The following is a 15,000-nucleotide window of genomic DNA, read 5'->3' as shown; positions in this document are numbered from 1 at the left end:
GTAACGCACTCCATGAGACTCCTGATGGCTCTAGGTCCGCAGGATGTAAACTTGCTTTACATGTACTCCCAACCTTATTTTGGCGGGACCCACATTTTGACATTCCAACTGTCTGAGGACCCACAATCTTTTGTGGACCAAAATAAATAAATCAGCAAAATGTGAGTCCACAAGCACAGACCGAGGACGGGAGTCTGCATGTTGGAAAGACCCTCTTGAGCTCCCTGATGGCTATAAGGCCACAGGATGTGAATGTGCGTATTGCCCACATTGCCTAGCCTGGTCAACCAGCGCCACCCGCATTTAGGCTGGTTTATCAGGCTACACATTGCCCACATTTGTCTTGAAGTGCTGAGTTGTATCTAGGATGAACTGAAGCGAGTAAGGGCTTCCGCACATAGACTCCGACAAAGTGCTCCGCAAAAGTTTGATTTCAGTATTTTCAATAGAACCCTGCACACTGGCGCCGATGTCCGAGGACATTCGCCGATGTCGGATAGCAATTAGAGACAAGTTCTATTTTGTCGGCGCCGCCCATTGACTATCAATGCTATATTTGTGTGAAATTGGGTTTGGGGGTCCGAATTCTGTGGGAAGCAAAAGTGCGCCGCAGTGCTGTCGGAGCCAATGTGCGGCCGGCCTAAAGACTCTCCTCTTTCATGACTATTTACTGCACTAATGTCTGACCTGGCCCAGACCTGGCGCAGACCTGGCCCGGACCCAGGGTAGACTCTCTAATGCCTCTTTTCCACTGCCGGTTTTCTGGTAGGCCTACAGCTCGAGAAAGTGTGACTCGGCCGCCACTTTTTGCTTTTCGAATAGGCACGACACGACACAGCTCAATCGTAAAGCAAAAAGTGGCGGTTGAGTCGCGCTGTATCGAGCTGTAAGCTTTCCAGATCGGCAGTGGAAAAGCGGCATAAGAGAGAGAGCGTGTGTATGTGTGTGTGTGTGTGTGTGTAGGTGTGAGGGTGTGTGTGTGTGTGTGTCTGTGTGTGTGTGTGTGTCTGTGTGTGTGTGTGTAGGTGTGAGTGTGTGTGTGTGTGTGTGTCTGTGTGTGTGAACTGATGTACAGTAAGGCTGATTGCTGTACCCAAGTGTGTGCTATTGTATATATTTACTGCAATTAATGTGCAATACTGTGGATTAGGTCTTTGTGTATGTTTTGTGTTTGTGTATTTATGTATGGTAAGCGGTCAGACACCTTAATTTCCCTCGAGATCGATAAAAGTACTCTACTATACTCTACGACTGTAGTAGGTGACAGCCCTTGAGTATGGGAGAATCATTATGCGATAGTGTGAACGCTTCTTCTACTTCTTCTACTTCTTCTACTTCTTCTACCACTTTTCTTGGTAGGTGACAGCCCATGCGTATGGGATACATACTGTTCATTTACAGGTGACAAACCTACTCAGCCGCAGCCCGTTATGAAGGTCATTTCCTTGTACAGAGCAACTGGCAAACAGGGTCACGACAGGCCGGATTAACATTGCCCGGGGTCCCTAGGCTACAGGTTGTTGTGGGGCCCCCTGAAAGGCAAATTTTGCAGGAAAATGACATAGACAATGTCATAATTACGAGCTAGGAATTGAGGGCAACTTGTCTATCAACTGTACTGAACACAATAGATACATTTTTCAATGTTGCATTGGGTCAAAAGTCTGCATTTTTTTCACTTCTGGCCAATCAGGGGCCCCCTGGCAGGTGGGGCCCCCTAGGCTGCAGCCATATCTAGCCTGTGCGTTAATCCGGCCCTGGGCACGACTCATACAGAAACACCCGGAATACAGCAGAGGACAAAGCTAGCCAATCACAGCCCAGATATAAGATACCCAGTAGAGTAGAGAACCATCTATCAACCCCGAGGGGGAAATGAAGGTGTCCAGTAGGCCTACCATACAAACATAAATACAGAATGCACCCAATCACAGCTCGTATACTGTCGATCATAAACCACACAGCAACACAAGTGCCTCATAAACAGCAGCCTTTATCAGCCCTTAACTACAGCCTCTCAAGCCCTCTCCACTTACACACGGCAGGTGATAAACTTGCCTGTCAATGCCCCTCACTATGACAGTAAAAGATGTCCTGGTAGTATATGAAGCCCTGCCTCTTTTTAGCAGACTGTCAAGAGAAGCACTCCCTCTGGTGGTAAGGAAACATTAGTGCAGTTTGATACGCTGCTGCTGCCATGTAGAAAAGCTCCCGGCCGCCTGGGACACAACCACTGGCGTAACGCAAGTACTTCAGGCCCCCCTCCAAGCTACCAAGAATGGGCCCCGGAAAAAATAAGTGGGCCTAATATCATGTGAAGGGGGCCCGTTTCTTCAAGTCAAGGGCCCATGTGGGCCCCCCTGCCTCGTATGGGCCCCCCTGCCTCACGGGGGCTGCGGTGGTATACTTTACACCCCTGGACACTACTACAAGTACTCAGCACTGGCTGAAGATGACCAAGGTCCACTGGTAACTGCACTGAATGTAGTGGGGTCGTAATAGACTCAGTCATTTCAAATTGATGTTAAAGTTTGGTTTTCACTTCCAAGTTGAAGTTTAGGGTCTATAGAACAATTTGAGTTCGAGTGTCAAACACACAGATAGCAAAATGGCCTGCGGGGGGCGCTCTAAAATATATAAACTGCTATAACTTTTGATTAGTTAAACCAAATTTAACATATGAGGTATGTATGGATTCAGCATGAATAGGAGGAACCGGTGGGCTAAATAGTTGATTACCAGATTAAAGACACACTATGTAATAAACACACTTTCAGCCAATGGACAGCTAAATCCTGGCTTTTTTAAGATAAAGGGTGGAAATGCCCTCCAAGTTGCAATGAAACATTATTTATTGTTACAATTTATAGTAATTAAAGCCTGGGTTATCACTTAACTTGATTTGTTCAGAATATCCCTGAAGCACACAGATACTTAGGATACATATACACAAATATAGCTGCATAAAGCCTATGTGATATTTAGCACCCAACTTGCAACTTTGAGTTTATGAATTTAGGATCATGAGTACCAGCTTTTTTTCAATCAAGCCATCATTTTATTCACAACTTAAACACTTTATATCTGGAAGAAAGTAAATCAATAATAATAATAATAATAATAATAATAATAATAATAATAATAATACGCCTAATAATGATGATGATGATGATGATGATGATAAATACTATGGGGAACATCATTTTTTCCTGCATTCAAAAAGTAAACAGAAGACCATAGGGCTAACATTTATTCCAATACTCCACTCTACAATAACTATGACAGAGAACAGATGCAAAAACAGTCAGTGGTCAGTCTTAGAAATTGTATGTGCACTTGCACAGACGTGTGCACTTTAACTCTGCCTTCATGCACTTGCACCGAGATCTGGCAGGTCTATTTGTACAAGTACTAGTACAGCTGCACTTCACCTCTAGTTGGAAAACATCTTTGGCAACTGCATCTTTGGTAGTGTAGTCCAAATCTGGGAACTGTTCATTTGTTACCAGATTGGCAGGCATTTCTGGCAAATGCAGATAATAAGAACGGTTTTCATTCCTGTCAACTACGCTGGTAACAAATGGACAGTTCCCAGAGCAGATGATTGTGTCTACCATGTATGAAATAGTGCTGTTGTATTATTTAGTATGCTTGCCAAAGGCCTCTGCTTGCCCCCAGCAAGCATACTAATTGTTCTCCAACAGTTTATTTAGTATGCTTGCGGGAAAGCATATTAATTGTTCATCAACAGTTTATTATTATTCTACATTTTTCCATTCACCTCGGCATATGGGAATCGCCATTCATTAGTACTGCGGCTTTGAATCGTTGCAGCGTTCGAGATAGAGACACGGTTCGAGTGCCAAAACTAAGCTTAACGGCTCGAAAAGGGCTCAGGGACACAGAGTATTTTTCGCTGGCCTACCCCCTTTCATTCGTTCACCAGACTTGTTTTTCCTCAGTTTTCTCTCTGTTTTCCCCCTCATTGAAATGAATGGTAGAATGGTCAAGATGATAATGTCACAAACTGTGGCAGTTAGAGTGAGAGGTGACCTGTCCTGGGGTTTTTAACTAGGTATCAACTAGGTAAAGGCATTGTCAGAGAGGTATTGGCTCTGAATACAAACTGTGTGAAGATCATAAGCCAACTCTTAAAAATGTTTCAAAGAGAGTAGTTTTAAAAGCACTATGATGTGACCCCATTCACTTACAAAACAATGTGTGAACAGCTCAGTGCATAGGCCTGAATATGTCCATTTTTTGACTGAACCATTTGGCCAAGAAAAGTGATCTCAGCTTTGACATGAAGAGCAGGTTTGTGCCATTTGTGTGTCAATATCATCTGACAACTTGCAAAACTTTTGGAGATATGACAGCGTAAAAATAAGGCTGCACATATTACTCAGCTATTGACTGCCAAACTGTCACCTTTACAATCTTCAGTCATACACACACACACACATGCAGCCTTGTAGAACTTTAGCTGCTGTCACCTGGGCAACCGTGGCCTAATATGCTGCTGTGGCCACTCTATACAGTAAGTGGCAGTGGCCTACTGGGTAGGGTGTTGGTCTGTCAGAGGGTTGCAGGTTCGAATCCCACCCTTACCTCTCCCTACCCACCCATTGCTGAAAGGCACCTGAAACATCTCCATACATGCACACACACGCACACGCACACACACACATCTCTCTCTCTCTCTCTCTCACACACACACACACACACACACACACACACACACGCACACACACACACACACACACACACACACACACACACACACACACACACACACACACACACACACACACACACACACACACACACACCTCTATCTCTTTCCCTCGTGTTTCTGTGTGTGTATACAACAGCTCTGTGTGTGTGTGTGTGTGTGCATAATCCGCAAGCATACCAATAGCATTGTGTCTCCGGAAAAGCACTCTTATTATAATAATTATTATTATTATTATTATTATTGATTTATTTTCTTCCAGATATAACGTTTTTTTGTGATTTTATGTGTGAATAGAATATGGCTTTATCGAAAAAAGTTGATACTCATCATCCTAAATTCATAAACTCAAAGTTGAAAGTTGGGTCCTAAATATCACAAAGGCTTTAAGCAGCCATATTTGCGTATAGGTATCCTAGGTAGATGCTTCAGGGATATTCTGATCAAATCAAGTTGAAAGATATACCAGGCTTTATTTACAATAACTTGTAACAATAAATTATGTTTCATTGCAACTCTGAGGGCATTTCCACCCTTTATCTTAAAAAAACCCCAGAATTTTGCTGTCCATGGGCTAAAAGTGTGTTTATGACATAGTGTGTCTTTAATCTGGTAACCAAATACTTATCTCACCAGCTCCTCCTCTTAATGCTGAATCCATGCATACCTCATATGTTAAATTTGGTTAAACTAATAAAAAGTTATAGCAGTTTATATATTTTAGAGCGCCCCCCGCAGGCCATTTTGTTATCTGTGTGTTTGACACTCGAACCCAAATTGTTCTATAGACCCTAAACTTCAACTTGGGAGTGAAAACCAAACTTTAACACAAATTTGAAATGACTGAGAAAAAATGCACATGCCTACGACCCCACTAATGACATCACCACACGAAGACTTCTCCATTAAAAGTGGACCTTGGCCATCTACACTCAGTGCAGAGTAGTCCTCTCAGGTCAGGCAGGAGCTTTTGTGCAAGTGTTGTGATTGGTAGGGAGTAGGATGCTGACAGCTTTGATTGAGCTTGTGTGTGGACGGGAGTGTGTGTGTGTGTGTACTATGTATCTCAAAGCGCTTTGAGAACTTCATTGTTGTGATACGTACTTCACTATATCAATACATGTTGTGTTGTATTGTATTGTATTGTATTGTATTGTATTGTATTGTATTGTATTGTATTGTATTGTATTGTGTGTGCACTCGTTCACTCTTTATTTACTCTATAAAAAAATAAAAAATAAAATAACCTCTCTTTGCAACTACACTTGTTGTTCTGTATATTTCCTGTGCACTTTGTATTTGCTTTTGATGTTGGCTTGATTATGTCCTCTTTTGAAAGTCGCTTTGGTTATAAAGCGTCTGCCAAATGCAATGTAATGTAATGTAATGTAATGTAATGTAATGTAATGTAATGTATTGTATTGTGTTGGGTCCAGGACAAGGTCATCTAAATGTGCCCCTTCCCAACTCAATACATAATGAGGATCCAGTTCTGGGCCCCTCTCCTCTCCCTGGGCCTGGGGAAACGGACCCTTTTGCCCTTATGAATGGATTTTGGTGAAATTTTGCTTTTGTTGGAAATGACAAAAGGAACAAGTGATTAAATGTTGGTGGTGGTCCGGATCACGATCCGGATCCAGGAACTTTTTAAAAGACTCTTCACCGTTGTTGGATAGGATAGGGCGCATTTTGACAGGCAAGTTTCTAACAGGGCAGAAAGACTTGAAATGAAAAAAAGATTTGGGTTCAACCCCATGGCCTTGGCGGTGCATTTCTAGTTCATAATAATAGTAATAACTTGGTTTTATATAGCGCCTTTCAAGTAACCCAAGGTCGCTTTACAAAAGGATAGTGAGCAGGGGAATAGAGAGAGAGGAGAGGAGGGGGGGTAGAGGTGGGGTTGGGGCAGGGTGGTTAAGGACCATAGGCCTCAGTGAATAAGTGTGATTTTAGGTGCTTTTTGAACGTAGCCAGTGTGGGGGCTTGACGGACATGGAGAGGTAGACTGTTCCAAAGGGTGGGGGCAGCAACACAGAAGGCTCTGTCACCAAAGGTCCGTAGCCTGGAACGAGGGATGACAAGCGGTCATTATATCTGAACCTCAGAGGAAGGATCAGTTCCATGGGCGTGCACAGGCAGGGACGAGGTGTTGCTAAAGCACCTGCCCCATTGCCCTAGTCTGATCATCATCGACTTTCAAATCTCTTCGAGACTTGGTCTGACCAAGAGCATAACAATTTGCATTTTCCAAACGGCCTCCCTTGATTTGCAAACGATTGTTTGCTTCCCAACAAAGTGGGAGGAGTTCCCGTATTTACGGGATCTCAGAAAGTACTTGCATTGCTCTTGACCTGACTGGTAGAAACGCTGAAGCTGCTGTGTCACTAGGAGGGCACGGCCTGGCTACCATTGCCCTACTGGACAAAACATGTCCTTTTTGAAAGTTCTTGTCCCAATGTACTGGGGTCCATGTTGACATGATAATGAACAAATGCGTCACGATCAAAAGCATGTGACAATAACGCTCGGATATAATGTATAGCCTCTATGCAGGGGTGGGGAACCTTTTTCATTTGAGGGGCCACTTCAAATTCCTCCAAGGGTCGTAAACATCCCCCGAGGGCCATACTATTTACACAAACCAGGATTTCCCCCTGCACTTTAGGCCTAAATTGAAGGCGGCCACCTTTAAAACAGACCCCTTCTTCTCTAGGTCCCCTGAATATAACTTAATTGTATTGCAAATGTATTTTCTCAGATTCCTTTACAAAATATGTCATATTTCATGTGAAGCTGCATAACATTAAGATTATATTGGGGGCCTCAAGGGCTGTTAATGGGTTCCCCACAGGTCCCCCACCCCTGGGGAAATTACATTTACAATATAGTTTCAGGCCTATTTTCAGGGAACTTAGTGAAGGTGGGGTCTGTTGTAAAGGTAGCTGCCTTCAATATACAGTAGGCCTATACGGTGCAGGGGGAAATCCTGGTTTGTGTTCATAGTACGACCCTTGGAGGACTTACAAAAAAATTGAAGTGGCCCTCACATGAAAACCGTTCCCCACCACCCCTGATATTGCTGGTCTACTATATTGCAACCAGGACTGCCTGACCTCCATGCTACCCCATCTGCCCCTCTCAGCCCAGTGCCCAGCCTGGGCACACCACCATGTATGGCTGTATCCTATGCACCTACAGTAGGCCTGTATGTATATTCATACAGAGCCTCTTGTAACGGAGGCTAACTAGCAGAGTTGGCGTGGAACGTTGGTAAAACCTCCCTCCGATAGACTCATACAGTCTCGGTGCCGTTGGACCGAGAGACTAGTCTCTTGGCCCAGCGGTATCGTACTGTGTCTCCCATTGCCGGACCGTTGTAGTTGGCGAGGTCGCACGTTCGATCCCTGAGGGGGGTGAACAGGTGCAAGATGACCTCCGTCATACTCTCGTCTCATCTGTCCCTTGCTTGCTGCCCTGTTGGTGTCCATACCTGTCTCCCTCACTGCCCTGTCCGTGTCCCTGTCCATCTGCATGTGTGTCCTCAATCAGTGTATACAGGGTTCCCACACCTTTTTCATGAACAAATTCAAGCACTTTTCAAGCACCTTCAAGCACCACATTTTCAGTTTTCCAGCACCTTTCATAGGTCGCGGGAAGGGGGTGTGGGGGTCCTCCCCCAGAAAATTCTGCGTTTTTAAGATGCAATTTCCTGCATTCTAATCAATTTTAGGGTGTCGAATGGCAAATCCCATCTGACATCTCATTCGCTCAGATTTTTGATGTACCTGAACAATTTATTTCCATTATCTGGCTTACTGAGTTTGACTTGAAACAAATTTCAAGCATTTTCAAGCACTTCACCAAACATTCAAGCATTTTCACAACCTTGAAAACACTACATTGAAATTCAAGCATTTTCAATGAATTCAAGCACCAGTGGGAACCCTGTGTATAGTAGCCTACTGCCCTGGCCCTATCCGTGTTTGCACGTGTGCCCATGTAGGGCATCTCTCTTCCTTGCTGTCCTGGCGGAGTCCTTGCCCTCAGTGTGTACTGTCTGTCCCTATTCTATCCTCTCCGTGCTTGCATGTGTGTGGCCATGCAGGCCAGGGCATCTCTCTCCTCTCCTCTCTCTGTCATGTCTGAGTCCGTGTCCATCTGCATGTGCATGTGCATGTGCGCGCGTGTGTGCCCATGCACTTGATGCATTAGCGCTGATTTATCGAGCTCGGATGTAGGCTAAATAGTCCCCCATCGACACACCAATTATATAACGCGCTTACGTAAGAAAGCGGCTTAAATCAAAAGCTCGAGCTGCTAGCCATTGTACATCTTCTGTGTTCACAATGTAGGCTAGACGTTGGCGATGTCCGCCACTGCTGCTGTTTGTAATGTACACAGACATTGTTAATTCAACTCTTAGAGAGTACTGTGGAACTAAATGCACTCTAGAATGCGTTAAATGGTCTCTCTAAGTGTTGAATAGCCTATAACACTGCAATACTGTGTAGGCTACACTGCTCTGCTACTCGGCTAGACGTCCAGGAGGTGTCCTCGGCTGCCCTTGGCAACGTCGCGCGCCTGCTGCCCTGCCGTCTGGAGTGAAGTGAGGTGGACTTCCTTCCTGGGGGCGCTACAGTCCTCCTCCTGAGGGCGTCAGACCTCCTCCTGGGGGCGCCACGGTCCTCCTCCCGTTGGCGTCGGTGATGTGGGTGAAGGGACGGGACGATAAGAGAAGGGAAAGGGGCGGCTTGTTTCTGAAGGCTAGAGGATGAACCGAGCACTTCGCATTCGCACTAGACAGCCCGTCTCCTCAACACCAGCGACCCGATAATAAGACACTCTGTCCGGGCACAGCGAAAGGGGGTAGCTGCTGGAAAAGAAGCTATTTCGCCCCAGGCAAACGGATGTTGATGATTGTCTATTTTTCGTTGTTGTAGAGCTTTGGTGTGAAAATGGTTTTGCGCTCCGTGTTCCGCGCGGTGATCATGGGTCCGCCAGGGTCCGGGAAAGGCACCGTGTCGGACCGAATAACGAAAAGTTTTGGACTCAAGCATCTCTCGAGTGGGGATATTTTAAGGTCGAACATCGAGGCTAAAACAGGTAAGTAAGGAGGGAAACTTGTACATGTCAGTAGGCCTATAAGAAAAAAAACGTAAGTGTTAGCCTACTATAACAGTGAGACATAATGAACGACACCCATCTAGGTAACGAGAGAAGTGGGCTTTACTGCTCCCTGTAGCCTGGCAGTTACTCTGCGAACCGACCGAGGTCTAGCGGATTAATGCCATGTTATTCTAAGGTTATCGGATCACCAGTGCAGAATTATTGCACAACGGCGTCTAGTGACATAGCAACAAGAGCACAACTCCTTTACAGATGGTGAAAGGAAATCTAGATACATGAGTTCGATGTCGCCGACAACTTTTACCATAAACTGCAAAACTTGTTTTCTATGTGAACTTTAAATGCATGGGGTGTGGTGATGGATATCAGCCGGCCTTTGGATAATCTGTCCTTTATAAACTGTCCAGTGGGTTGGGAGAGGACGACGAGCTTCTCCGTCTGTTTGTTTGTGAGTTTTGGGTTTTTAGTTTTTGTCTTGACGTGCCAGACCAGCGCAATACACCATGCATGCGCAGTTATGTTCAGTTAGATCGCCACTGACACCATCTGTGTGTGTGTTTCCTGAACTCTGTACTGCCCAGTCGGAGGTTAAACGTCGTTAAAAAAGTTTGGTTGGAAACCCAGATAAACTCATAGCTTTATAGGCCTATTTACAAGTAGATGTCCTATACAGCTGATCAGTATTGGTCCCCCTTCATCATAATTCATTGCTTATTTTTCTAGAAGTCTGGAATCCGGAATCCCCCCCTTTCCCAGTGACCGCCCCTCAACCCAATTCCCCAGAGCAGCCTCAGCAGCATATAGGGTCTTTCTCAAATGCAAGGCCAGTGTCCTTCCAAGTGTACCAGCCTAATTAGTCACGCCCAGTGATTGGATACCCTTTATTAGTCATACCCAGTGATTGGATATTCTGTAGAGTTCACCAAAAAGTATCCAATCACTGGGCGTGACTAATTAGGCTGGTACACTTGGAAGGACACTGGCCTTGCATTTGAGAAAGACCCACCGACACAGCTCGTGCCAAACTCCCGAGTGCTGTGTAGTCTGTAGGCTGAGGGTTCGCATCGTGAGCGCAATACTAAAAACCTGAGTTCAGGGTAATGTCTTCCAGACGCATTTCAATCCTGTGGCTCTCCCTCCCATGGCTGTGTGTGTGTGTGTGTGTGTGTGTGTGTGTGTGTGTGTGTGTGTGTGTGTGTGTGTGTGTGTGTGTGTGTGTGTGTGTGTGTGTGTGTGTGTGTGTGCGTGCGTGCGTGCGCGCGCAGGCTCCAACCTGACCCTCAAATAACCTTGTGTGTGCTGTAGTCTGTATTCCTCGGCTGACCCCTAAACCCAGGGCCTTTGACTCCCCTCCGCTCCTTCTCCTTCCCTGCTGTGCCAGAAACGTGCGCTACGTGAGAGATGTGCTGTGCGCCAGCGCATCTTCTTGTGCTGACACGCAGCGATGTTCTTATGCGTGCGCAAAACTAACTCTGCCATCGAGTTTGGAGAATTGGAATAGCATTACATTACATGGCAGACGCTTTTATACAAAGCGACTTGCAACCGAGGACATAATCACAGCATACAGCACTAGCAGATAAAAGTGCACAGGAAATACAGAACAATAAGTGCCAATTGTTAGTAGTATGGTTAGTAGTAGTTTTAATGATTTGATTTTAAGCCCAGAGCTCTGGACATGGCTGACCCAGATCTGGCTGTTGCACAGGGAGGTTCAGGTTTCTCCAAAATAATTGACAATAGACTGCAGCCTGCTGTGGCCAACTCTGTAGTCTACAGCTGGGGCACCGCCGGGTTTTAAAGTGGTGGTGCATTTTTTCTTCATTCTTTATTTCTTAACAATGTTACTGCTGATGCACTCCACTCATTTGTCTGCAGTAAAAGTTGAGATCACAGCCCTATCGTGGCCAAACGGTGGGGCACTGCGACATTACGCAGGCGATCTGGCTTTGATTTGCCAGTCCTTCCCCGCCTCTCTCTCCAGACTTGTTTCCTGTCCCTCTCTTACTGTCCTATGGCAAATGGTGGCACAACAGCCCTACAAATTAAAAAAAGAAGAAAAGACGTTGAGAAAGCCTCGTTTATGGAGCCCAAAAGTGGGGATGCCAATGCACCACTGCATCCCCCTTTCCGGCACCTACAGTACAGTCTACAAGCCTCACAATGTGCAGATGTACAGTAGGCTTTCAGCAATCTGGGGCCACTTCACTACTTCACTAGTTGACTCTGAAGAAGATTATGGTGGAGTGTAGGGCTGACAATACTGTCCGGTTACAATCATGATTTTTGAACTACGGTTCGATACACCCCACGATTTTTAAAATGTCTATGTTTGATGATCGTTTATAGAATAGGTTACAAGAGGTTACTAATAATGTAAACAAGTTTTACCATAATAATCGAGTGACTTCTCGATTTGATACAATATTGTTACAGCCCTAGTGGAATCAGATTTTTGTTTACTTTCTGCATTTGATGGCAATGTCATGTCTATTTTTAATCTTTGTGCCCTGAACTGAACCAAAGTGTGTTTACAAAACAGGTTGCTAGGCAACAGAGATGGTCCATTTAGCTACTGAACACACAGCATGGCAGAGTAGAGGAGACAGAAGCAGTGTCACCGTAGAAACAATAGTGTGTGTGTGTGTGTGTGTGTGTGTGTGTGTGTGTGTGTGTGTGTGTGTGTGTGTGTGTGTGTGTGTGTGTGTGTGTGTGTGTGTGTGAGTGTGTGTGTGTGTGTGTGTTAGTTTTGAATTCCACATTCACAGCAATTCCACTGCCGCGTAATGAGCAGGCGTACATGCAGTCACGGGTAAAGGTTGCCGACCCGCCCGGTTGGGGGGGGGGGGTTAGTAATTAACCAGTGCTCTCCCCCATCTTCCTTCCATCCATGACTGAGGTACCCTGAACATGGTACTGTCCCGCCGCACTGCTCCCTTTTGGGCGCCATTGGGGACTGCCCCCTTGCACGGGTGAGGCATAAATGCAATTTCATTGTGTGCACTGTTCAGTTGTGTGCTGTGGAGTGCTGTGTCACAATGGCGATGGGAGTTGGAGTTCCCCAGTTGGGCTTTCATGACACTTTCATGTCCGTCCCACTCAACTGTCTGCTGATTTAAGATATTTTGGAGCTAGATTAAAAAGATGAGGATACAGTACAGTAGAGTACAGTTTTAACTTTTATAAATCCTGAGGGAAATGAAAGTGTCTGACAGCTTACATAAATACACAAATACAAAACATACACAAAGACCTAATACACATTATTGCACATTGCAGTATACATACAGTCGCTGGCTCAAGGTCAGTTCAGCCATGTAGTTGGAGTGGAAAGGTGGGATTTAAACCTGCAACCCTCTGATCTAAAGCCATCTCATCTCCTTACCCTCTAGGCCACAGCTGCCTGAAGCTGTGCATGGGAAGTGTCTCCACTGTAAACAGGTTAAGGTGTGAAGTTTCACAGAGCAAACACTAAGACAGTGGACAGGCCTGCAGTATAAACACAGTGGAGCTGTGGAGCACTTCAGTTTAAAACATGATATGAAGTGCTTTAATGTGTGTGTGTGTGTGTGTGTGTGTGTGTGTGTGTGTGTGTGTGTGTGTGTGTATGTGTTGTGTGCGTGCGCGTGTGTGCGTGCTTCAGTGCAACATTACAAACACCAGTGTGAGGTCAGGGTTCAATTATGATTTTCGTTGCAAAATGATGCAAGCGCCATTTTTTAACTGCATTAATTATTGGCTGTTCAGACGTCCTATCATCTGTATGCGAATTCCTGCGATTCAAATATTTTCAGAACGTACTTTTGAACCCTTCTGCCCTGAAGAAGGCTCAACTGTCGCTACGCGTGGGTAATTTTAAAGTGGACATGTCATAGTAATAAAGACATTTTTAACTATACTTTTTGGAGTGCCTTGGTGAAGAAAAGTTTTTTCTCTTTTCAAGCAACTTTTTTTGACATTGAACCTTGAACCAAAGAGCACCCACAAGAATACTTTTTTCATCTTTCTAAAGGGACTGAGCACGCCTCTGACTTCCAAACATTGATACTTTTTAACCCTTTATAAAATGCATTTGGCAATGCAATGCAATGGCTAATACAAAACTGTCAATTTCCCAAAATGCACCAAAATGGATGTATGCCATTTTGCAACGAAGCACTTCAGCTGTCCTATCAGAGCGGAGGAGTCTTTGAGGCGTCATGTCAAAGGGGAGATGTCTTCAAATTAACCAATCAGAGAAGAGCTGAGAGTCTTTTAATCGTCCTATCAGAGTGGACTTTATCCCACCATAAGAAGCTGCTACTTCCTGATAAGAACGAGGAAAACACACCCTGCCCTGACCTTCACTGTGGAGCCAAAACACACACACACACACACACACACACACACACACACACACACACACACACGTTGTGCTCGCTTGCTCACACACATACACACACCGCACGCTCACACACACAGACACACACCGCGTGCTCACAAACACATACACGCACACACACACACACACATAGCGGCCTCACAAACACACACACATGCGGTGCGCACGTTCACACAAACACACACACACACACACACACACACACACACACACACACACACACACACACACACACACACACACAGAGAGAGACAGAGAGAGAGAGAGAGAGAGAGAGAGAGAGAGAGAGAGAGAGAGAGAGAGAGAGAATAGCTGCCCAGGGAGAGACAGTCTGCCCTGCAGAGCTCCAGAACTGTGTGTTGTGTTGAGGTCTTGCAGTCTGGAGGTGTGTGTGTGTGTGTGTGTGTGTGTGTGTGTGTGTGTGTGTGTGTGTGTGTGTGTGTGTGTGTGTGTGTGTGTGTGTGTGTGTGTGTGTGTGTGTTGTGAATAGTGTTCAGGTCTTGGTGGTAGGGAATGCAGATCAGTGTGTACTGCAGAATGTTTATCAATGGATAGAATGTTAATCATAGAATGTTTGTCAGTGTATAGAATGTTTGCCAGTGTATAGAATGTTTATCATACAGTAGAATGTTTATCCATTTATAGAATGTTTATCATACAGTAGAATGTTTATCCGTGTATAGAATGTTTATCAGAATGCTGATTAATAATAGTGAATATCTAAGTGTATGTTGGTCAGGTGTAGTGTGGTGTTTTGCAG

General features: G+C 45.1%; 1 protein-coding gene across 1 annotated transcript in view; it reads left to right on the top strand.

Annotated features, from left to right (window-relative positions):
• Positions 1 to 9,487: 9,487 nt before the first annotated feature.
• The window catches only part of ak3 (adenylate kinase 3), a 12,747-nt gene continuing 7,234 nt past the window's right edge, over positions 9,488 to 15,000 (top strand). The window contains exon 1 of the mRNA XM_063210740.1: positions 9,488 to 9,835. Coding sequence (XP_063066810.1) covers positions 9,688 to 9,835 — 148 coding nt within the window. The 5' untranslated portion in view covers positions 9,488 to 9,687. The remainder of the gene's footprint in view (positions 9,836 to 15,000) is intronic.

The sequence above is a fragment of the Engraulis encrasicolus genome, chromosome 11 (genome assembly GCF_034702125.1).
Source record: "Engraulis encrasicolus isolate BLACKSEA-1 chromosome 11, IST_EnEncr_1.0, whole genome shotgun sequence".
Taxonomy (NCBI): domain Eukaryota; kingdom Metazoa; phylum Chordata; class Actinopteri; order Clupeiformes; family Engraulidae; genus Engraulis; species Engraulis encrasicolus.
This window is presented reverse-complemented; position numbering and strand designations above follow the sequence as displayed.